At 57.3% G+C, this 20,226-nt stretch overlaps 8 protein-coding genes across 8 annotated transcripts; 2 read left to right on the top strand and 6 right to left on the bottom strand.

Annotated features, from left to right (window-relative positions):
- Positions 1–131: 131 nt before the first annotated feature.
- BCV69DRAFT_300029 (hypothetical protein) lies at positions 132–1,080 on the bottom strand (the record flags this gene model as incomplete). Its single annotated transcript, XM_025494418.1, has 2 exons — positions 132–955; positions 1,023–1,080. 2 exons carry the CDS (start codon positions 1,078–1,080, stop codon positions 132–134), a joined length of 882 nt encoding a protein of 293 aa, XP_025346880.1.
- Positions 1,081–1,546: 466 nt separating this feature from the next.
- Positions 1,547–4,386, bottom strand: BCV69DRAFT_283826 (hypothetical protein). The gene has a single exon (XM_025492828.1). It carries the CDS (start codon positions 4,234–4,236, stop codon positions 1,783–1,785), a length of 2,454 nt encoding a protein of 817 aa, XP_025346879.1. The 5' UTR covers positions 4,237–4,386; the 3' UTR covers positions 1,547–1,782.
- A 1,236-nt stretch (positions 4,387–5,622) lies between these two features.
- Positions 5,623–7,662, bottom strand: BCV69DRAFT_300027 (hypothetical protein; the record flags this gene model as incomplete). Its single annotated transcript, XM_025494417.1, has 1 exon — positions 5,623–7,662. One exon carries the CDS (start codon positions 7,660–7,662, stop codon positions 5,623–5,625), a length of 2,040 nt encoding a protein of 679 aa, XP_025346878.1.
- BCV69DRAFT_294451 (hypothetical protein) lies at positions 7,596–8,534 on the bottom strand. The gene is made up of 2 exons (XM_025493871.1): positions 8,199–8,534; positions 7,596–8,065 (listed from the first exon to the last, which is right to left on the bottom strand). The coding sequence occupies exons 1-2, from the start codon at positions 8,279–8,281 to the stop codon at positions 7,720–7,722; spliced, it is 429 nt and encodes a 142-aa protein (XP_025346877.1). The 5' UTR covers positions 8,282–8,534; the 3' UTR covers positions 7,596–7,719.
- Positions 8,535–9,519: 985 nt separating this feature from the next.
- Positions 9,520–10,158, bottom strand: BCV69DRAFT_300026 (hypothetical protein; the record flags this gene model as incomplete). The annotated part of the gene is made up of 3 exons (XM_025494416.1): positions 9,520–9,549; positions 9,632–9,869; positions 9,971–10,158. 3 exons carry the CDS (start codon positions 10,156–10,158, stop codon positions 9,520–9,522), a joined length of 456 nt encoding a protein of 151 aa, XP_025346876.1.
- A 160-nt stretch (positions 10,159–10,318) lies between these two features.
- BCV69DRAFT_271634 (hypothetical protein) lies at positions 10,319–11,919 on the top strand. Its single transcript, XM_025490959.1, has 3 exons — positions 10,319–10,898; positions 10,979–11,210; positions 11,282–11,919. Exons 1-3 carry the CDS (start codon positions 10,443–10,445, stop codon positions 11,698–11,700), a joined length of 1,107 nt encoding a protein of 368 aa, XP_025346875.1. The 5' UTR covers positions 10,319–10,442; the 3' UTR covers positions 11,701–11,919.
- Positions 11,920–11,934: 15 nt separating this feature from the next.
- Positions 11,935–14,558, bottom strand: BCV69DRAFT_290705 (hypothetical protein). The gene is made up of 3 exons (XM_025493722.1): positions 14,295–14,558; positions 12,383–14,207; positions 11,935–12,289 (listed from the first exon to the last, which is right to left on the bottom strand). The coding sequence occupies exons 1-3, from the start codon at positions 14,467–14,469 to the stop codon at positions 12,025–12,027; spliced, it is 2,265 nt and encodes a 754-aa protein (XP_025346874.1). The 5' UTR covers positions 14,470–14,558; the 3' UTR covers positions 11,935–12,024.
- Positions 14,559–15,357: 799 nt separating this feature from the next.
- On the top strand, positions 15,358–19,956 carry BCV69DRAFT_283819 (hypothetical protein). The gene is made up of 4 exons (XM_025492827.1): positions 15,358–15,728; positions 15,833–15,839; positions 15,941–16,047; positions 16,143–19,956. Exons 1-4 carry the CDS (start codon positions 15,678–15,680, stop codon positions 19,659–19,661), a joined length of 3,684 nt encoding a protein of 1,227 aa, XP_025346873.1. The 5' UTR covers positions 15,358–15,677; the 3' UTR covers positions 19,662–19,956.
- Positions 19,957–20,226: the final 270 nt, after the last annotated feature.

Below are 20,226 nucleotides of genomic sequence, written 5' to 3'. Positions count from 1 at the left end.
AGCACAGGGGCTAAGGCACTTCTGATTCAAGTCGGCGCGGCACACAAACGAAAGGGCACGGCGCAGCTGTCCATCGGCCAACCGGACATATCTGAGGGGTCTTTGAGGACATGGAGTATCTGAACTGCTGATCATGACCCAACGACATGACCACGATTGCTTCCGCCCTTTGACTTGTTCTTTGGGTCATCGTTACCTACATGAGGAGTCTTCTTGATGGGTGGGAATGGGTAAGGAAGATCGGCAGGGAGATCACCTCGGGCTTCGACCTCACTACGACGTCCGTAGCTGTCGCCCTTTTTTCCGCCCTTCACCTCGTTGTGAGGCTTTGCAATCACGGACGGAAAGCCTGGAGGAGCACCACCGGACGAGATGCCCAAGTCTCTTGGTGCGAGCTCGCCTCGAGGCTTGTGGGTCTTGACCTTTCCAGGATGTTTCCCACCGTTGGGAGGGCCTGCGCCAGTGCCGTCTGAGCTGCGTCCAGAGCTGCCACCGCTTGAACCTGTGTCACTGCCGCTGTCATCGCCGGTGTCATCGCCTGGACCACCGCTGGAAGCGATCCTGCTTTCAATAACAACAGCATTACGAGCTGAGAAGTCGCTGGACTCAAGGTCTTCAAGTTCAGCACGGCGTCCATAGCTGTCGCTCTTTTTCCCGCCCTGCGCCTCGTCGTGGGGCTTGGCAGTCACAAGGGGAAAGCCTGGAGGAGCGCCGCCGGACAAAGCGCCCAAGCTTCGCGCTGTGAGTCCGTCACGGGGTCTTTGGCCTTTGGACTTTTTAGGCTGTTTTCCACCATTGCCAGGGCCCGGGCCCGAGCCAGTGCCTGAATCGTCGCCGCCCGAGCCGGGATCCGCTAGACCTGGTTGCTCATCGCTGTCACCTGGTCCGTTGTTAGATCCAACTCTTCGTTCAAGCGTGAAGGCTCCAGAGAACGAAGAATCAGCGGATTCGAGACCTGTGGAAGGGGCACTGTCAGTCTGTGATCTTGACGGCGCACTCCAGTGGGGGCAAAGCGTACTCACCTCTGATACTCAGGCCAGTGGGAAGCGCATCAATGCCGCTGACTATGGCAAGCGCCATGCTGACGGCTGCTATGAGCGCAGGAAGACTTCGCATGATTGTAAGCGTTGGTCTGAGGTGTGGCGGAAAGTTTTCGGATACTTAGGAGCGGTTGTCTGTTGGGATTCTGGTGGGAAGTGTGACGCAAGGTGAAGCCTGGGCTTGCTTTATGCTTATCGAGTGATCATGTCTCCACCGTTGCCTCAGCGATTCTTTGCTATTGCTGCCGAACGGTTATGAGGTCGGTCATCTCCAAGCACAGCCCATTGTCGTCCTTCGTCGCACTTTGCGACCGCAGACAGGCGTTCACACGACGTGCTGCCGACGCAGACAACCGCCAAGCATGCCACACCCTTACTGGGATTGCCGACGCTCGCACGGTGGTACACCGAGCGGAAGTCAGCTCACTTTTGACCACATGGTCGAACTCCACAGTCGCAAACAGTCTGTAGGCAGCCAGGCCTCCCTCAGCAGTCAGGAATAAGGAGAAGGTTCGAAAAATGATATTTTCAGGCGCTCTTTGGGCCGCGGGATACACAACATCGGGAACTTGATACATCAGCAAGACACATGAATATGATCTTTGCACGAGATTAGGGCGCAAGAAGCGCAGACGCCAGCACGTTGGGGTCACGAGCTTTATCATCGATGAGCTCTCATGCAGAACGAGAGTCGAGATCACAGCCTTTGACTCTAAGTAAGCTGCTGGGGCGTGACGCCTCATCAGGGGTGGGGCTCTCGGGGCTTGTGATCGCGATGACTGGGAGAGTCGTCGTCGTCGTTGCCCTGTCGATTCTTGAGCAGGTTTGCTCGCGGGTGTGGCTCTCGAGGCTTATGATCGCGGTGGCTGGGAGAGTCATCGTCGTCGACGCTTCGCTTGGGTGGTCGCTTTCCCCTGCCCCTGTAGATTGGGACTTCTTTGGGTCTCTGCTCAGGAGGCAGGTCAAGCACGCTAGCAAAGTCGTTGTCGTCGTCGATGAGACTTCTTCGCGGGGGCAGCTTCTTCCCATTGCCTTTCCCCCCACCCCTGTAGATAGGGGGCAAGGGGGGCAGCTTGGGCTGTGGCTCAGGAGGAAGGTCGAACCTCTGACGGGCGTTCAGCTCAGATCCCTGAGCGGTGTCTCGCTTGCCGTTGTTCCCAGGGGGGCCGTTGTTCCCAGGGGCGCCATCTTTCAGATGGTGTGTCCATTCAGGTGAAGGGACGTCTGGTTCATGCTTGGGTGGGCCTTGCGGGACTATAGCACTTGCAGGAGCAACGATTCCAGCTTCTCGTCCTCGCTTGGAGATATCAGCGTGCGGGGGCTTCGGATCAGGTACCGGCGCCCAGCCTCCTGATCTGCCACCAGCATGGCCGCCCCGCCTAGAGAGTTCTTCGGTTAGAGGATGCGATTTGTGCGGGGGAGGTTCCTCGTGTGGATCAGGTACAAGGGGAGGGGAAACAATATGTTCTGGAGGAGCAACATGTCCCTTCTCTCGCCCTCGCTTGGAGAGTTCTTCTACGGGAGGATGGTCCTTTGACGGTGGATCATCGTGCGGATCAGCTACAGGAGGTCGATGGGGCGAGCTGATGCCTCCTGGCTTGCGACCGATGTGGCCGGCTTCTCGTCCTCTCTTGAGATGAGGTGGGCCAGGTCTATCATGGCTGTACTGACCACCGGGGAGCGGGCTTGACCCCTTTGCGATCTTAGACTCTTCCCAGGTGGCACGTCCGTCCAGGTCCCTGCGAGACGGTTGACTAGGGCGTCCGGGCGGAATGAGATGGATTGGGCCGTTGCCTAATGCTGGATCGCTTCCGTGATCTCGTCCTCGCCTAGAAAGGTCATCGTTCGGGGGATGAGACTTGTGCGGGGGAGGGACATCGTTCTTAGGAGGGAACACCTTGGGGGGAAGGTGCAGATTAGTTCCTTTAGGAGGAACGTATCCGGCCTCTCGCCCTCGCCTAGAAAGGTCTTCGCTGGGAGGATGAGACTTGTGCGGGGGAGGAACATTGTGTGAACCATGTTTAGGGGGAAACACCTTTCCAGGGAGGTCCGGAATCCCGTGGCTTTTAGGAGGAACATATCCGGCTTCCCGTCCTCGCCGAGAAAGGTCATCTCTGGGAGGATGCGACTTGTGTGGGGAAGGATGATGGTGTGGATCATGTTCAGGCGGCATCAATGCAGGCGGGAGGTAGGAAACACCGTGTCCTTCAAGAGGATCATACCCGGCTTCTGGTCCTCGCTTGACCAAGTGTCCGCTTGGAGGATGTGTGTGGTGCTTCTTGGGAGGAATTCTTGACCCGGCACCTCCTTTATTGATCAGGCCAGTCCTCTCGGGCGGCTCGTTTCCGACTTCTCGTCCTCTCTTGATAGGGTGCAAGTCATCTTGAGCGTCTCTCTCATGTGGAGGCTTAGGCTTCGGCTTCGTGGGCTCGTCACCAGGCACGTCCACTGGCGGTGAGATTGGTCCATGGACGGGGCCACGAGCTTCGACCTCTTCTCGCCTGAGCGGATGAGGCTTCTTGTGAGAGCCAGGTTCAGGATCCACCTTAGGTACAGGAATGAATGGTGTGGGATGGCCAGACTTCACAGGGTCCTGGCCTCCTAGATGTCCAGGTCCGAAGCGGCGGGAAGCGAGTTCGACATCCCTTTCCTGAGGCGGATGAGGCTTCTTTGGCTTGGTGGGCGGAGCCGGATGGTAGTAAGGATCGATCGGGTCTGGATGCTCAGGTGGTAGGCGGCCGTAGCCTCGAGCCTCGACCTCTTCGCGCTTGGGTGGGTGCGGCTTGCGGCGAGGAGGGTCCTTGGGGTCGTTGACGCCCGGATAGGGCTCGGCGCTTCCGATTGGCGTCTTGTGAGGAACTCGTCCAGGGTGTTCGTGGCTGGGGAAGGGATGAGCACGAGCCTCAAACTCCTCTCGCTTGGGTGGGTGTGGCTTGCGGCGAGGAGGGTCATTGGGGTCGTTGACGCCTTCCCCGGGCGGCGCACTTCTGATTGGCGTCTTGTAGGGAACTCGTCCAGGGTGTCCAAGCACGGGGAATTTGGTGACACGAGCTACGAGGTCTTCACCTCCAACGGAGTCCACAGCGACCTCGGCCCGTCTGTCGATAAGAGGCGCAGCGGTGGCGCTGTTGGCGAGTACGAGGAGAAGAGCTCCTAGAGCGGCAAGAGCCGTAGGGCGCTTTAAGTGCCCGAGCATGGCAGAGAAGGGATGGAGGGTAGATGGCTTTGTTCGTGTATGGATGTGGGTGTGTGAAGGATAATGTGTTCGCTACTTCCCCAAGTGGGTGGAGCTTGAGAGACAGATCGATTGGGGAAAGACGCTTTTTCGCCCGCCTCTTATACCTCACTATCCCACTCGCCAAGCCAAGCGCCAGTGACTAGCATGTTCCATAGCACCCTCTCACTCCCGCTACACCCTCTGCAGCAATCCGGGAGTCCGGCCTGACCCGGCCCAGCCAATTACCGCCCGCGCTGAGCCAGGCACACGCAATATAGCACCGCCCCCATCCAATCACTTCATCAATTTGGTAGACCGGTAGAGCTGATCCGAAGCGAGCTGGCCTCGTCTTGCTAGTGCCAAGAGTCAATCTGAAGCAATGTATTTGGGCTCCCCAGGGCACTCCGGAGCGGGGTAGCAGGGGTAGCTCGCATCGGCCCAGGTACCGGCCTCGGAGTCGCCCCGGCCCGCTCCACCTTCCACTGATCTGGGTTGCCGGCTCTGAATTCGTTTATGGGTGTTGCTGGGCAAAGCAGGTCGATGCTTACGACATCACCCGGAGGTCTTTGGATCCGGCAAAAAGAGGGACCACAATAGCACTGCACAAAACAGGGACCACAATAGCACTGCACGAAACAGGGACCACAAAAGTACAACCAAGCGAACGAAACACCAAGCAAAGGGCAACGTCCTTAGGAGAAGAGCGAGCGCCAAGCCTCGAATTCTCCGTCGTCCGGCCCGCGCCCCTGATTCCATCTGTCCCTGGCGAATCTCCTCGTCCTTGCTGTGCTATCGACACCACATATGGCCGTTTGGGGTTCTGACTCGCGAGTCCCCGTCTCTCCATCGTCGGCAAAAGGTGGGGAGCCCAGTGGTCTCGACGTAGCGTGCCTGGCGAGCTCAGCATGAGTGCTGAAGGCAAAGTCTGGGCAGGGCACGAACGAACGAGGGACCACGGAAGGCCGAAAAGTCAACTCGACATGCCTGTGTCCGCTCTCCCCACACTTCTCCACTGTAGCCTGCACTGAGCCAGGTAGCTCACTCCCGACACTGTCTGTCCCCTGTGTGAAGCACGAAAGACGAGAGGAACGCCTTGAGTCGATGAGAAATATAAGAAAATGTATTGAACAGTGAAGCAGGAAAAGCGAAGAGTAGATACTGCGCGGGGTGGTGCGATGCGATGCGATGCGATGCGATGCGATGCTGAGCGTATGTGGTACGAGTGTGAGTGCGAGTGCAAACGAAAAACAAAAATAAAAGAAGAGCCAGTAAGAAGCAACAAGAGCGAAAAGGTATGAGAGGAAGCGGGCAAGGACGAGACGAAGCACGAATCCTCGAGCGCAAGAATTACCCTTTCCCCCTTTCTTACAATCTCCTCCTAGGAGCAGCCCCAGTAGGCGCGCTCGTGGGTCTCGAAGCCGAAGCAGGCACAGAAGTCCTGCGTGCAGCGCCCATCATACTAGGAAAAGAGGGTCTCTTGTGCTCTGACCCTATACCAAAGACGTCCTGCGTCTCACCTGCAGATCCCGCTGTACCAGAGTTGAAGGACCTCCTGAATTTCCCGCCCATGAGGCCTTGATCTTCTCGACGAGATGCGGAATGGGCGAATGAGTGCGCAGGAGGGATATTCTCCTTGTTCTCTCGACCGCGATTGACTGCCATCGTACGGGCGATGGGTGCAGAGCCATTGGCGCTACCCGTCTTCCTCTGCTTCTTGGTAGCGGGAGCGACGGAGAAAGAAGCGGTAGTGGAGGCGGCAGCGGCAGTGGGCTTGTTTGCGGCCTTGAGAGCGGCGGCGCTTCCACGCACAGCAGAGACTCCGAGAGCTTTCCCGCCGCCAGGTGGGCTCAGCGACTTCCAGCCCTCCTCCTTCAGACGGAAGACACCCCATGGCGAGGAAGGGTTGGCGCTGGGAGAGGTCGAGGACTTGGTTCGCGAAGAGGAAGTCTTCTTCTTCTCCGAAGGTGTCGACATGCTCGAGTAGGCGGGATGAGGTTCGGCGTTCACATCCTCCAGGGATCGCTTGCGGGGCAAGGTAGCAGCTGTCTCCTCCTGTACAAGACCAGAAGGCATTGGGGACAGTCGTACTGCACTGCTCCTGGGCGAGAGGCGGTGTGCAGAGGACGCACTACTGCTTCCCTGACCGCAAGCAGAAACAGCGGCTTCGGCCTCCCTCTGTACGAGCTCAGAGCGCTTCTTGCTCTTGGTACGTAGCGAAGGACTCGGAGATGCCAGTGCGGAAGAAGTTGGCAGTCCGGCACGGTCGTCGATGTCCACGATCCTCGCCGAGCTGAGAGTTGGAGTGAGACCCGTTGAAGGGAAGTTCGTGTCCAAGGCAATGCGTGGGAGCGTGGCAGGAGGTGATGCTTCAACGAGCCTCGAGCTCGAGGACAAGGCTCGGTCCTCTTCAGCCTGTTCCAAGTCACTTCCGTCCAAGGAGATGCCGAGGCCTCGCAAGCCCCTCTGCTGAGGCATCAGGCCTTCAATGACGACGTGTTGCTCCCTCTCCATCGGCACTGAGCTGAAGCGAGGTGGCGACGGTGCGAAGCCAGCGTCAGCAAAGGTAAGATCGGTGTTCCAAGCTCTCAGCGGTGGGCTGATGGGAGAGGAAGGCTCAGTGTTAGGGAAGGTGCCCTCTTCTTGCTGCTCGATGGCAGGGGCGCGCAAGGCACCGGCTGACATCTGCGCTTGGGTGGGAGTAGTAGCCATGTAGAGACCCAGAGCATTGGGCCCAAAGCTGCCAATGCGTGGAGTAGGGGCATCGTCTTCGCTGGACACGAAGCCAAGGCCTACTGTTCCTTGCGCCTCTTCAGCGGCGACGACGTCGCGGAGCCTGCTCGAGGAAGCCTGTGTGCTGGCACCAGGGATGTATGGGCTTTGTCGCCGGGGAGAAATGGCACGGACATTGGTGAAGGTCGCCTGCTGCTGATCCTGCAGCCACTGAGGTCGAGGACCCTCAAAGTGAGCGATGTCATCGTCGCATCCGATGCGGGGTCCCATGGGCACCCTACCGCTGCAAGGCGGCGTGAGGATGGTCTTGCGCACTGGTGCGGCCGAGAGCATGTGGTCGATGCTGGGGAGCGTCACTGCAGAGCGTGGTGCAGGAGCGTCCTCCAGCGGAAGACCGGCGGTGACTGGGGTGGGAGGAAGGCTGCCATTTGCGAGAGGGCTGGAGAGAGACAGCGTAGCAAGGCCCGTGTGGAACTGCTTTGAAGGAGAGGAGGAGGAGGTGGCAAGACTGACGCTGAGGTAGTCGTCTCGGCTTGGCGTGGCATTGATGGCATGCTGTACGTTGAAGGAGGGAGATGGGAGTGGGAGTTCGAAGGAAGAGGTCCTACCTGCCAAGAGATTGGTAGGCCTCGGACGTCCGGTACGAGCATGTTCAAAGGAATTAGAAGACTGCATAATGGGCAACTGAACGAAGAGTGAAGCGATGATGAGGGAGGAATGAAGATTCAGAAGCTACTGAGCTTTGCCTAGACTTGCTTTGGTTGTTTCGTTGGCGGATCTGAGGATGGTGAGGTCCGTGAAGAGGTCGAGGAAGATTAGAGCAAGATACGGGTGGATAGCTAGAGCAAGAAAGATGTGAAGGTGATGAGGATGATGTGGGGTGAGGAATCTGAACCAAAGAGGAGAGAGGGACAGAGGTAGCGAGAGCAGCGAACGGGAGCAAAGGAGGAGGACAGAAGTGAAACCGGAAGCTAAAGAGAGTGTGAGTGCCGACGGGCGGTGGGTAGGTATCGCAAGTGCGATGACCTGTAGCAGGGCAGAGACCGAGGAAGGAGGAAGCAACGAAGCTAGTAGAAGGCTACTAGGATCAAGGGAGGAGTGGTGGATGAAGAAGAAGGGGAGGGAGGGATGAAGGGAATAGAGGGAGTGAAGGTAGCCCTCAGTGGCCCTCACTCTCGGCAGAGTGTTGGCATTGCCGACGGGCTACTCACTCGCTACGCTTCCCCCACCGACCCACCTGCATACATACACACCTGCACACTCGGATCTGTGAAGCAGATGAGGAGACCCTCATGAGCCTCTTGTTGCTGTCCGGCTGCCCATTGACCTGTCTGCTTCTCCATCAGGAAGGTGCCTCTTGGGTGGGTGCAGGCTGCGAGGCGAGCGGCATTGTGAGGGGCGGCATGTTGTGTGTTGATCTGTTGGTTGGTTCCGTGTGTGCGGCGGCAGTTGGCTGGTGTGGTGCTCTGCTGCACCGCACAATTCGACCAGTCATTCCTCGAGGCGCGCGCCGCACCAAGCCTCGTCCACTTAAAGTAGTCCCGCACACCTTACTCCGCCGCCCGCCCTGCATCAATCACACCCGCTACGCGAGGTGCGGAGAGAAGAGAGAGAGAGAGACGCTTAGAATTGCCTGCCTTGATTCCCGCCCTCCTCGCCTACGTCGTCCAGCATGAGCTGCACCCACCTTGGGAAGGAAAGAAGACCCATTGCCGAAGCAGCAACCAGACGAATAGAGACTGGTCGTCATTTCCGCTTGGCAGTGTCAAGTCTGGCCGGTCTGGGCAAAAGAAAGTGAGAGAAAGAGCGCGAGACATTTGCACGATGTTGCGCTCCTGCAACGCCGCCCAACCCGAAGCAGTGGACGCTCGCCCAGACCACAAGGTCGGCGTCAATCAACGCTGGACGCCCAGAGAACATGAGCTGATTTAGGCCTCCTGACGGTCCAGCGGTACCGATAGCTCTTATCGTCGGACCCTCTTCACAGTCTGGACCATCAACAAGCGGAGTGATACGTCACATCCTCTTCCTACTAGGCGTCAGAGGTGTGAGATGGACGCCTGCCGCCCTCTTGCAGGGGCAGCAACTCTGGAAGCCATCAATGCGCACATTGTCCGTTTCGACGGCATCGTTCACAGCAAGGGTTGGTACAAGCTCGCCTAGCCCTGTGGAAACGGCTTGTATGTGTTGCGCAGCTCACTCTCTGATCCGCCCGACTAGCAACAAGTCTGCACCGCTTCTGTGCCGTCTCCGCGCTTTTGCGGCCACGAATACGACAATAGCATCCTAGTGACTGCAATGACGTCCATCGCTCGATGGGGAATATGTGTACATTGTGACGATCAAGAGAATGATCAGTCAGTTGAGCGGTGTTCTGCCATGCGATCAGCAAGCCTGGAAGAGGCCGCAAGGCAACTCCTCCTTCCCTGCTCCTTCCTACATGTGTGTGACCTTTCTGTCTCTTGCCTCGCGGAAGGCCTCCTCTGCTACGAGGCAGGGCCCTCCCATGCTTTTTTGACGGAAACGATGCAATCATCTCGGAGTGATCTTCTCCAGTAGGTCCTAGGCAGCACAGATGAACACAGGAACAGGCAGGAGTCAGCCTTCCCTCCTCTTCAGCTAGCAATGCCATATACGGACTCACCTTTGCTTCATTAACCTTACTAGCCAAGTATGGTGCTCCTCCCCTATCCGGATGATTGGCAATCATCATTCTCCTATGTGCCTCCTTGATCCTTTGCTTTGTCAATGCCGTTTCCCTCAATCCTAGAATCTGAGCAGCCTCGCTCTTGTCCATCTTGTTCTGGAATCCACCCTTGACCCACTTGCCGCCAGGGGCTTTTGCGCCTGAGGAAGGGAGAAGGTAGCGAGCAGTGATGCCGCTACGAAGGATTAGAGGTTGAAAGGGAGAGGGAAGCAGAGGTGAGCGGACTTAGTTCGACTCAAGAAGGGAACGATGCCAGCCATCTCTCCTGCAACTCACGCTCCGATGAGACCAGCGCCGATGAGAGCGATGGACGCTACCACCTCATTTGGTCTCGTTGCTGCGAGGAGTGCTGGGTGGCTAGGCTGAAGTGGCGAGACTGCTGACGGGGAGAAGAGTCTCCTTTGTGTTGTCTGCAGACGTAGTGTCGGCGTTGTCCGTAGTAGCAGTGGTCTTGTGGCCAGCATGATGGGTATTTGGTCAGGGGAGTCCTTCCTTGGAAGAGGCTGAGCGGAAGCTATGAGACTGGGATGAGATGAAATCTTGGCTTGTCTACCGCCCTTTGCTCTCTGCCTCGACGGAAGGAGGAGCGAGAAATGTGCCTTGGACGCGGGCAGAAGCCAAAGGCCGAGGCGAGGCTTCGGATTGATCATTTCTCACTCACGCTCTCAGGGTCCTTGCTCCCCGACTCACCTCGCCCTCCTTCTCCTCTGCGGACCGCTCATCATCCCCCACTTGCACGCGACCTTGGATGAGGCTGATCGCTGTACCATTGGCTCGTGTACGGCCTTCTGCTCACCCAGTCTGTACCTTTCTCGCACAACGCTCTCCAAGACCACAGCCGCCCATCCCTACCCCAGCATCCGCAACCGCATCTTCTTCTCCCGCTGGCCCTTCCTCCTCCCCATCCTCGCCCGCCTCTTCAGAAGCATCCCCATCTTCATCCTCGGCTCAAACTCCACTTACCACTCGCATTCTCACCAAAGCTTCCGACTTCTGGCTCAGCCTTGGAAGAGACGGTCAAGATGGGAAAAAGGTAGCAGTGCTGGACTGGAAGCGGCGGACGTACAAGACGGGAGAGAAGTTGATGGACCGCATCGAGTACGAGGAGTGGGCGTTGAAGGCAGTGGACCCTACTTTGGGACCTTCGCTGAACCCGGTCAAGAAGAGCGAGGGAGAGGAGCTCAAGGACCTCAAGCCCGGAGAGGTGAGGACATGCTACGGAGAGGAGGTGGGGAGGTCCCTCCGATGTGCTGACCTCTGATGTCTGACTGCCCACGCCGACAGACACCGTCGCACCTCGCAACCGTCCCAATCCACTTTCCCCCGAGTCTCGTCTCCCCCACACATCTCTTGCACACCCTCCGCACTCTTACAGCCTCACGGACACCTCATCATCGTAGAAGCTTGATCCTCTGCGTGGTCGGCATGCCCTTCACAATACCCTTTATGCTCATCCCAGTCGTGCCCAACTTGCCCTTCTTTTACTTGGTTTGGAGAGCTTGGAGTCACTGGCGAGGTGAGTCAGGTCGATCTAGGAGACTCGCAAAGAAGACCTCGTGCTCACGCGACTCCCTCTCGCCCTTACAGCTTTCCAATCGTCGCAATACCTCTCCACTCTCCTCACCCAGAACCGCCTTCTTCCCAAGGCCGACACATCTCTAGATCCCATCTTTGGAAAGTACAACTTCGAACCCATCCTAGACGCTCCCTCCACCAACCCCTCGTCCTCTTCTTCTTCAGGAGCAAGCTCCCCGAACCTCACCACTTCAGGTGGTGTCAAGAAGATCGAGCCTGTCCTCCTTTTGAGTCCGCGGCAGATTGAGATGCTCAAGACGGAATTGAAGCTGGATCAACAGAGTGTGAATGAACTGGTTAGGGCCAGACAGCAGACCTTGTTGAGTGTGCAGAAGGGAGAGATGGACAAGATTGAAAAGGCTGCTGAGGGGGTGAAAGAGGGCGAGGGCGCTCAACCGGGGACAGGCAGCGATGGAGAGACCAAAGGATAGCCCTTTGAAGCTTGGAGAGTAAGAGGTGCTGGGTGTGGAATATGCAATTTAGATCAAAGGACTTTGATGGCTGCTCCTAGACGCTTTAGCAGCTATACTCAAGATAGAGGAGCGGGGGCTGTATTGCATGACTCTTATCACCGCCTCATGTCATCAGACGACTTCTTGCACAGATACTAGGGACTTTCAACCTCCTTGCAATGCACATAGGCTTGTCAGAAAACATCTCGAGCAATGCGAATGAAGATGTGATATTGTGTAGATGCGATGCGATGCGATGCAGTGTAGCGCTCTGCCCCGCCTACTGCACTCCTCCCCCCACAATCAATTCGCAAACCTCCTACTCTTCGCCACTCCCGTATTGATTCCACTACTCTCACCACTATACCCACCCTGTAGACTGCCCTGTCCACCAGTGTAGACAGCTCGGGTAGAGCTGAGCTTCTTCTGGGCCTTTTCGTACTTCTTCCTCTTCTTGACTCGCAAATTGCGATCTTGCTTGCGGTGCGGAGTGAGACCGCGATTGGTGGCGATTTGACGGGTGAGGGAACGGTGGGTGCCTGGATCGAGGGAAGTCTCTTCGATGATTCTGTAAGGTGGGTGGTGGGACAGTGGAGGAGTAGAAGTCAGAAGACATGCCCTGTGCGCTGCGCTCGCTGCCTACTTGCGCATGTGTACTCACCTAGATGCATCTCGCTCAGCGTCATACTCCTCCTTCCTGGCCCTCTTGGCCTCTTTCTTACCGCCAGCGACCAAATCGTAGTAGTCATCTCCGTCATCCTCGTTCCCAGCAGCCTGAGCGCCCTGTCCAGCCACGCCCATGACATCCCTCCAATCTCTAGTATCGCCCTCGCCCCACTCCTCACCATCCAGGGCAGTATCGTGCTTGGCAGTGCCGTTGAGCTTGCTCTCTTTGGCCGCCTTGGCTTGCTCCACGGCAAGCCTACTGCGCTCTCTGTCCCGGTAAGGAATATCGTTATCTCCACCCATTCTCTCCCTGGCTCCTGCTTCCCTCCTCGCCGCTGTAGCGTCCATCTGACCTGTGTAGAAGCGCAGCGAACGCTTCTTGTTGGCCTTGTCTTCCAATTCTGAAGTAGAGAGAGACGTGGCTTCGCCATAAGATTCGCCATTGGAGGAAGTGGTACCCAGCGTAGTCGAGGGGACGGCGTGCTTCCTCTTGCCCGTGTGGGGAGCGAGGTTGAGAGAATCAGAGGAGAGGTCGGCAGCTAAGCCGGCAAGAGGAGCCTCGCTGGCCTTCTTCTTCTCCTTCTTCTTGCCATTGTTGCTCGAAACGCTGACATTACCTTCTGTCCTCCTCTTCTTTTTCTTGAGGTCCTTCTTTGTGTCGGTGGATCGATCGGCATTACCATTCACCTTGGCTTTGCGCTTTTCCTTCGAGCTAGCTTTTGCATCTGCCACCAACTGCGCAAGCTCATCTTCGTCGAGATCTCCAAGCTCCTCTTGCTCCTCGTCTTCCTCTCCTTCATCCGGGGCAAAGAAGTTCCTGGGCCTGCTCGTGCTCGAAGCTCGACCTGACCAGAGAGCCTCAAGGTCATCCTCAATTTCGCTCTCGTCCGCCTCGTCCTCTGCCATCTCCTCCTCGGTAGGGAGAGCAAAGCCTAGATCTTCCATATTGGTGAGCCCTTCTTTGAGCTTGAGGATTCTCTCCAAGATGGGATGCCCCGACAACAGCGCCGGTTGCGAGGCGTACCGAGGCGAGGCTCGCAGATGAAAGTAGAACGTGAGAGTCGTTATGTAGGTGGCAAGAGCCTGGTAGTGCATGTGGATCATGCCGAGACCTTTATGCTGAGGCGTGTTCCTCTCGAATTCTGGGAGAGCAGACTTGATCCGGATCATCTGATCTACAGCATCGGCGTACTCCCCAGCGAGAGCTATTGTCTCCGGGGATGTCTTCTGCAGCTGGACCAGGAGCGAAGCTCGAGCTAGAGGGTCTGCAGGAAGCTCCTGTACGGAAGGAGCAGTAGAGGCTGCGACTGGGCTGACCTTCTGGTCTCCGTTAGGTACGCCATCGAGCTCTGCTCTCCGCCTTTCGCGGTCCTTGACACCTTTGCCTCCTTCCTCTGCTCCGCCCAGTTCATCAGCCTCACCCAAGCCGAAATCGCTGTCCTCCATACCTCTCCTTGTCTTGGCCTGCAACTTCTTCACCTCGTCCAACTCTAACCTTCGCGCTTCCTCTTCGTCAATTTCCGAATCCGAGTCCATCTCATCGAGATCATTGGTGTTGTAGTAAGCCCTCTTGTTGGACCCCCATCGTGCAATGTCCTCATCCCCCGAGTCGGACAGTTGTACGTCCTCGTCATCTGAGAGTGGAGCTGCCTCCCTAGCCAGCTTCTCCTTCTCTAAGCGCTTGTACTGACGTGGCTTTTGAGAGGAAGAGCCTTCGCCGCTCTCGTCGTCGTCTTCGGAGACGTCCCCGTCATCCTCGTCAGAGTCTTCCAGGTCCGAGCCAGCTAGACCGAGGACTTCACGCTGATCGGCGCCAATGTCTGCGGAGCGAAGAGTAAAGGGATGGCGGCAGTGTCAGAACCTTTGGGTCATATGTCGAGGACTGCCACCCGCCACCGGCTACCCACCAGAGTCATCGTCATCATCGCTTTGGCCTTCCAGCAGAACCTTGTCGCGATTGTGATGGAAATCATCCTCTTCGTCCATGGGTATGTCTCCCACCTTGTCCCACCTTGGCACAGACGAAGATGACGATGAAGGTCCTCGCGAGCCACCTTGGGCTTGTTTTGTCCCCTTTGCCATGCTGTATGCTAAGGAATCTGAGGGGAAGGACCGCCGGTAGGGTATCGTGTGTGTGAGTGAGCAATGAAGTCCGGGAAGCGGAAATGGCCACTTCCAAATTTTTGACGGAAGAAGTGCCGAGGGGCGGCGGCCGCGCCCGCCTGGACAAGGGAGCGACGAGCTTTGGCTTCCTTCCTTCCTTCCCTCCTTTCTACATGTATGCAACCACACCTCTTCCTCAGCCCTCCCTGTGAACCTCCTCCTGAGCAGCTGAAAACATTGAGCGAACAGCTGAGCAGGTTAGCCCAGTAGCAAATCGTATGATGCGCAACAGGCAGCGATGCTTGAAAGCGCCTCGTGGGCAGCTACCCTCTTGGCGCTGGAGCCGTGTCCATGCACGGGTGTTAGGCGCCTTCGGTAGTCAAGCATAAGCAGCGAGTCTTCCTGACATCTGGCACCAGCTTGCGGCCAGGCCAATAGGGCTCCTTGATCGGGCAGGCGGCTCTTGTCAAGGTTCCTGTTTGCTCGTGAGCGATGATGGGGACACAGTTTTCAGCGACTTGGCAGGCACAAAGGGCTCGGGAGAAGAGGTCTCCACTGGCTTTCCCATCTTCCTCTCCCTTCCAATCATGAAGCAAAGTATCCGTCTTTCATTCCTCTGCTGCTCGTTGCCGCCCACCAACGGACCCCAGGCGAAGGCTCTCCTTGCCCATTTCTTTCGACTACTGACCGTACCCCGCTTTGACTTGAAATTTGATCGGAACGGAAGGTCAACCCGGGCGCACGCGCGTTGTGCCGACGCCTCTGGTCCAAGTGCCTATGTGAGACTGGCTGAGTAGGATGAGGTTGGCCCAGAGTGAAAAAACCTCCTCCCCCAACCTCCCCCCTCTCCTCACCGACTCGGCCCCCCTCCCCGCCCTACGCCTTTTTGAGAGTGATTCCTTCATTGGTTCTCACTCGAACATCCTCTATTCGTTCCAGACTGTCTCGTCGAGGACGCATCCATCTTTTCATTGCCGCGAGGGGAGGCCTGACACGCCTACACGCTCCGGTCTTTCCAGCAGGAGCAGTGGCCCGGTGGCAAAGGCTGCTGAGCACACGCCCTGTCTCGCTGGCCGGGTTGACCCGGGTCAGCCCCGCGCCTCGCCTCCCCGCCGACACGTACGAGACGCTCCCACGCCTGGAGCACATCGGGGGCCACAACCGATAGGCAGAGGCAAGTCGAGACGATGCCGATAGCAACGAACTCGAGGACGAGGTTCAAGAAGCTTTCATACAAGGTGAGTCTCCTACGCGCTACCATGGCGCTTTCGCTGCTCGTGGCCGGCATCCGCTGATCACGCGAGTCTCTCGCCCCTCCCTCTTTGATTGCTTCCCCTGTCAGGCGCCGGGTGAGTGGAGCTAGAATCGCGCCTCCCGCCCAAGACCCCTATCGCGATAGCACAACGGACTGACCGCGTGCCATCATCTTCCCTGCCCCGCTTCCGCTCAGTCATCGTTCATCGTGGTAACCTACAACAAAGTGCGCAACAAGTCGAAGTCGAAGGTCTCGATGAGCATGACACACCGAATCTGGGGGTGGACCTCTCAGAGGTAACGGTAAGTGTCTGCAAGGCTGTCGGCCATTCTGTCTGCTTATCGACACTTCTTCTCACCATCCACAACATGTATCTCACCTCTTTCATGTCTATTAGGAGCATCACTTGCAAGCCGCCCTCTCGTCCACACAATTAGCAGCGGAAGGAGACAAGTCCATCTCGGCAAAGCCCGCCTATCACATCCCTACGCCAGATGCAAAGCAAGTCCTCGACTCAAAGGTCTATGCTGAGCTCTATCGGCCAGGCGCCTACCAAGATCCTGTTACATACGTGCGCTCTTCATCGACAGTAGAAGATGCCATCAAGGGGCCTTCGTACAACCTTGACGAGGATGATCAGGAGTGGCTCGAAGCCAGGAACGAGAAGGCGAAGGAGGCGGCAGCAGCAGCATTGAAGGACATGAAGCCGGCCCTTCTCGCGAAGCTCACCGGTGGGGTCAGTGCCAAAGGCAAGAACCGTGAACAGACTCCAGCTCAACTCGCTGCTGCCCTGGGAGAAGAGAATGTGGAATACCGGATTATCAGCGAGGATGAGATGGAGATGGTCATGACGGTCTTCGAGCAGGTCACATCCGAGCGAGTGCCATTTGCCCACGTCGACAGGAGTCAACTACCATCGCAAGAAGACCTTCTCACCGCCTTCGAAGGTGAATCTTCGGTAGCGAAGCTTGCACTACCAGAGTTACCAGAGCTGTCTTGGGAGAAGGAGGCATCGACATCAGCAAAAGGCATCAAGAAGCCTCAAACTGTCGAGTGGTCTCCTGCAAATCCGTGGCACAATCTCTCTGCCCTCAAATTGATCGCCCCCATTCTCTATCCATGGTGGAAGGAGCGACGAGAGGAAAGGCAGGGTAAGCTCATTATCCCTCAGCTCAACTTCGACGAGTCGAACGACAGCGATCCATATGTCTGCTTCCGGAGAAGAGAGGTCAAGCTGACCAGGAAAACCAGAAAGACGGACGTTCTGCATCTCGAGAAGCTGCTCAAGCTCCGAATCGAGATGGACCATGCCGTTGAGATGCTGCAGAATATTGCTCAGAGGGAGAAAACGAAGCGAGCCAGTCTGGGACAGGACCGGACGCTATGGGATGCCACGAAGGATCTGCAAGATGTCAAGCGAGCCTGGGGCATTGCTGGACCAAACGCTGGTCAAGACGACGAAGACCTCATCTCAGGCGAGAAGCGAGACGAAGCAGGCTATGGAGTTGGAGCGGCACCTCGCAAGAAGCGAAGGACGGAAGAAGCGGCTGCCGCTGCTGCTGCAGCTGCTTCGGCGGCTGCCACAGCTGCAGTCTCGAGCTCGAAAGGTCCGAAGCGCCCGCGTCCGAGCGTCGAGCCGGGATCTACGACTGCGACAGCCGGATCACCAGTGGCAGCGCCAAGCCTGGGTCAGGCCATCATGGAGCGAGCCCAGGCAGTACAAGCTTACATCGAGAGAGAATGTCTGCGCAGGGCCGAGACGGACGTCGGGTGGGAGGAAGGAAGCGATGCAGCTTACCAACCGGTACCCGCACCTGCCAACATCCGCAATTTTCGGCCCATCCAGTCAGACGCCGCCGATGTACCTCCTTTCGCTTCTGCCCCTACTCTACGCTCTGGGCGGCCTCCTTCCTTCCGCAGGAGATTGGCTCGAGGTGGCAGAGTGTTCTTGGATAGGCGGATGTTGGCGCCAAGTCCAGTACCCGCTAATCTGGCTGAATGGCCTTCTCGACGCGACGCTCCCTCACTTGTAAATCAGCGACGAACGACAACGGCCTCTTCTTCATTGTCTTCTGCAAGAGCAGCAAGGTTCGGACAAGTGCAGCAGCCCGAAGTCCTTACAGGTCCCTTTGCCTTTGCCTCGGATCTGCGGCCGAGCTTGCTCAGTACTCTCGCCCAACCCTCTGCAGACGACAGAGGCCGCTCCTTCGTCCCGCTACCGGCATCCCACTCTCCACACTCGGATGCCGCTAGCGACTCGTCGCAGTCGACAGACCGATCCAAGACCTCAACAGCGACGTCAGGCGCCGCCTCGACTGTTCTCACCGAGGTGGAGGAAATGGACGAAGATGTGCGCGAAGATGCCGAGAATAAGCAGTCGCATCGCTACATGGCCTCTTCGGACGAGGAGTCATCTGATGACGAAGAGGATGAGGCCCACATCGAGGAGCGGAAGCGTGTTCAGCAAGAGAGGTGGAGATACGACGACGAATCTGGTCACTGGGCCGGACTTGGTCTCTACGGTCTCGGAGGCATGGAGGATGACGATGAGGCCGTCCTCGATGACTTTGACCAGCGCTTCATGAAGTACCGGATGACACTGCTGGAGGAGGAAGACTTTGTGAAGCTCTCTACAGACTGGACTCACGTCATGCAGGCACAAATGGCGATCGACTGTCCACCTCCGGCACCAAACGTGAGCGTTGTGGGACCGACTGCCGCTCAGGCTCAGCAGCAACATGCAGCGGCTACGGCAGCAGCTGCTGCTGCGCAAGAAGCTCGTCGAGGTAGCGCAGAGGCCAATGGGCCAAAGAGTGCTGGTGCGGCAGGTAGCAATGGTAGCCGGCCGAATGCAACGCCAAACGCGCAAGCCGTGCAGGCAGCTCAAATGCAAGCAGCTCAGCAGCATGCACAGCTTCGTCAGCAGCAGGCAGCTGCCATTGCAGCAGCTACAGCCGCTGGTGCTGGTGGTCTGGGCTCGTTGTCGGGCAGTGTTTCTATGCTTCCGCCCAACGTTCCCGCGATGACCGCTCTTCCACCGACTTCTTCATCGGCCGTCGCTGCTCGCGCTGCTCAGACGAATGTAGGCGGACCGCTCTCGGCTCTTCAGCAGCAACAGCAGATACATCAAGCTCAAGTACAATTAGCATTTCAGCAACATCAACAACAGCAGAGGCAGGCGGCAGCAGCTGCAGCAGCTGCGCAGGCTCAGGCTCAAGCGCAAGGGCGATCTTCGCCGAACTTAGCTCAACAACAGCCTGGCACTGCAAACCGAGCCCGCATGTTGTCGTCCTCATCGGGCGGACAGCCAGCTCACGCACATCCTCTTGCTCAGAATTTCGCCAACGGGAACGCCGGCTCATCGTCTCCCTTGAATGCGCAGAACGGCCAGGCGCGCTTTGCGAGCAATCCCGGATTCAACGGTATCTCTGGTCCCAATACGGCTGCCAGCAGTCCGCAAATGCAAGCGGCTATAGCCAATGGCAGCCCGCCTTCTGGCTCATCACCGTTGATGCAACATCAGGGCCAATTCCAGTCTCAAGCAGGAAACCAACAGCTTCGCCTTCCTCAGGGTTCCTTCCAACAGCAGCAGCCGCAGGTTCCTCAGCAGCCATTTAACAACGCTGCGATGCAACATGCCAACAGTCTTGCACAGCTGCAACAGCAGTTGGCTGCGATGCAGGCTGTTCAGGCTGCTGGTGCAGGTGGAGCAGCTGCTGGTGGAGCAAACGGCATGAGCGGGCCGAGTGCTGCACAGTTGATGGCAATGAAGGCTGCTCTGATGAACAGCCAAAATCAGAACCTCCAACTGAAGCTGCCTGCCAACAGAGCTTTGCAGATCAATGGAGGAGTCAACGGAGGTGGCGGCCCGAACGGAGGGGCTGGAGGGTCAGGCGCACCAAACGGCTCAGGGTGAATCAACCGAGCAAAATGTCATCCACCAGCTACTCTGTTCTTGTACATGCATTCCGGCTAGACGTCCATCCACTCTTCTCCTTTCCTTCCCACACCTTTGTACCCCTCACTCCTCCCATCATGCAGTCGCTGCTGTCACTCGCCCCTCCTTGCTGCAGTCTCGCTCTAGCCCTCACCTCTCCTGCCCCTCCCACCACTTTTCCATCTATCGCGTCTCTTTTCCTCTTTGCGTCACATACATGAATGAAAGAAGACTTTTGAGGAGGGGGTGAACGATACCCCTTTGTACTTGTATACATCTGGTAGTGTCTACTGCGCGTCTGTGTAAAGAACTGGTTAGCACCACACCATGGCTTTCAATCCTCGGGATGTACCGATTGCCATGTGTGGGGCGGAGATTGAAATACTCTGCGCCTCCACCCACCCACTCGCTCGGAATCTCGCCTCCGTCGGCACGTTCATCTCTCACGGTGAAATTCATATCAGTTGCCTCTCTTCCCTTGGTCTAACTTTGTCAGTACCGCTACCACTTGATCCATACCTCGATCTTCCACACACTCTCCCCC

The sequence above is a fragment of the Pseudomicrostroma glucosiphilum genome, assembly GCF_003144135.1.
Source record: "Pseudomicrostroma glucosiphilum strain MCA 4718 unplaced genomic scaffold BCV69scaffold_10, whole genome shotgun sequence".
Lineage (NCBI taxonomy): Eukaryota > Fungi > Basidiomycota > Exobasidiomycetes > Microstromatales > Microstromataceae > Microstroma > Microstroma glucosiphilum.
Note: the sequence above shows the minus strand (reverse complement) of the source record. Positions and strands in the feature narration are given on the sequence as shown.

What these genes read in the sequence shown, in the direction of transcription:
- BCV69DRAFT_283826 (XM_025492828.1), bottom strand. Translation starts at nt 4,236, where the DNA reads ATGCTCGGGCACTTAAAGCGCCCTACGGCTCTTGCCGCTCTAGGAGCT.
- BCV69DRAFT_294451 (XM_025493871.1), bottom strand. Translation starts at nt 8,281, where the DNA reads ATGAGGGTCTCCTCATCTGCTTCACAGATCCGAGTGTGCAGGTGTGTA. An exon ending in CGGTGGGGGAAGCGTAGCGA is followed by an intron (nt 8,066 to 8,198) that starts GTGAGTAGCCCG and finishes TGATCCTAGTAG; the next exon opens with CCTTCTACTAGCTTCGTTGC.
- BCV69DRAFT_271634 (XM_025490959.1), top strand. Translation starts at nt 10,443, where the DNA reads ATGAGGCTGATCGCTGTACCATTGGCTCGTGTACGGCCTTCTGCTCAC. An exon ending in AGGACCTCAAGCCCGGAGAG is followed by an intron (nt 10,899 to 10,978) that starts GTGAGGACATGC and finishes CCACGCCGACAG; the next exon opens with ACACCGTCGCACCTCGCAAC. An exon ending in AGCTTGGAGTCACTGGCGAG is followed by an intron (nt 11,211 to 11,281) that starts GTGAGTCAGGTC and finishes TCGCCCTTACAG; the next exon opens with CTTTCCAATCGTCGCAATAC.
- BCV69DRAFT_290705 (XM_025493722.1), bottom strand. Translation starts at nt 14,469, where the DNA reads ATGGCAAAGGGGACAAAACAAGCCCAAGGTGGCTCGCGAGGACCTTCA. An exon ending in CGATGATGACGATGACTCTG is followed by an intron (nt 14,208 to 14,294) that starts GTGGGTAGCCGG and finishes TTCGCTCCGCAG; the next exon opens with ACATTGGCGCCGATCAGCGT. An exon ending in GCTGAGCGAGATGCATCTAG is followed by an intron (nt 12,290 to 12,382) that starts GTGAGTACACAT and finishes CCCACCTTACAG; the next exon opens with AATCATCGAAGAGACTTCCC.
- BCV69DRAFT_283819 (XM_025492827.1), top strand. Translation starts at nt 15,678, where the DNA reads ATGCCGATAGCAACGAACTCGAGGACGAGGTTCAAGAAGCTTTCATAC. An exon ending in TGGACCTCTCAGAGGTAACG is followed by an intron (nt 16,048 to 16,142) that starts GTAAGTGTCTGC and finishes CATGTCTATTAG; the next exon opens with GAGCATCACTTGCAAGCCGC.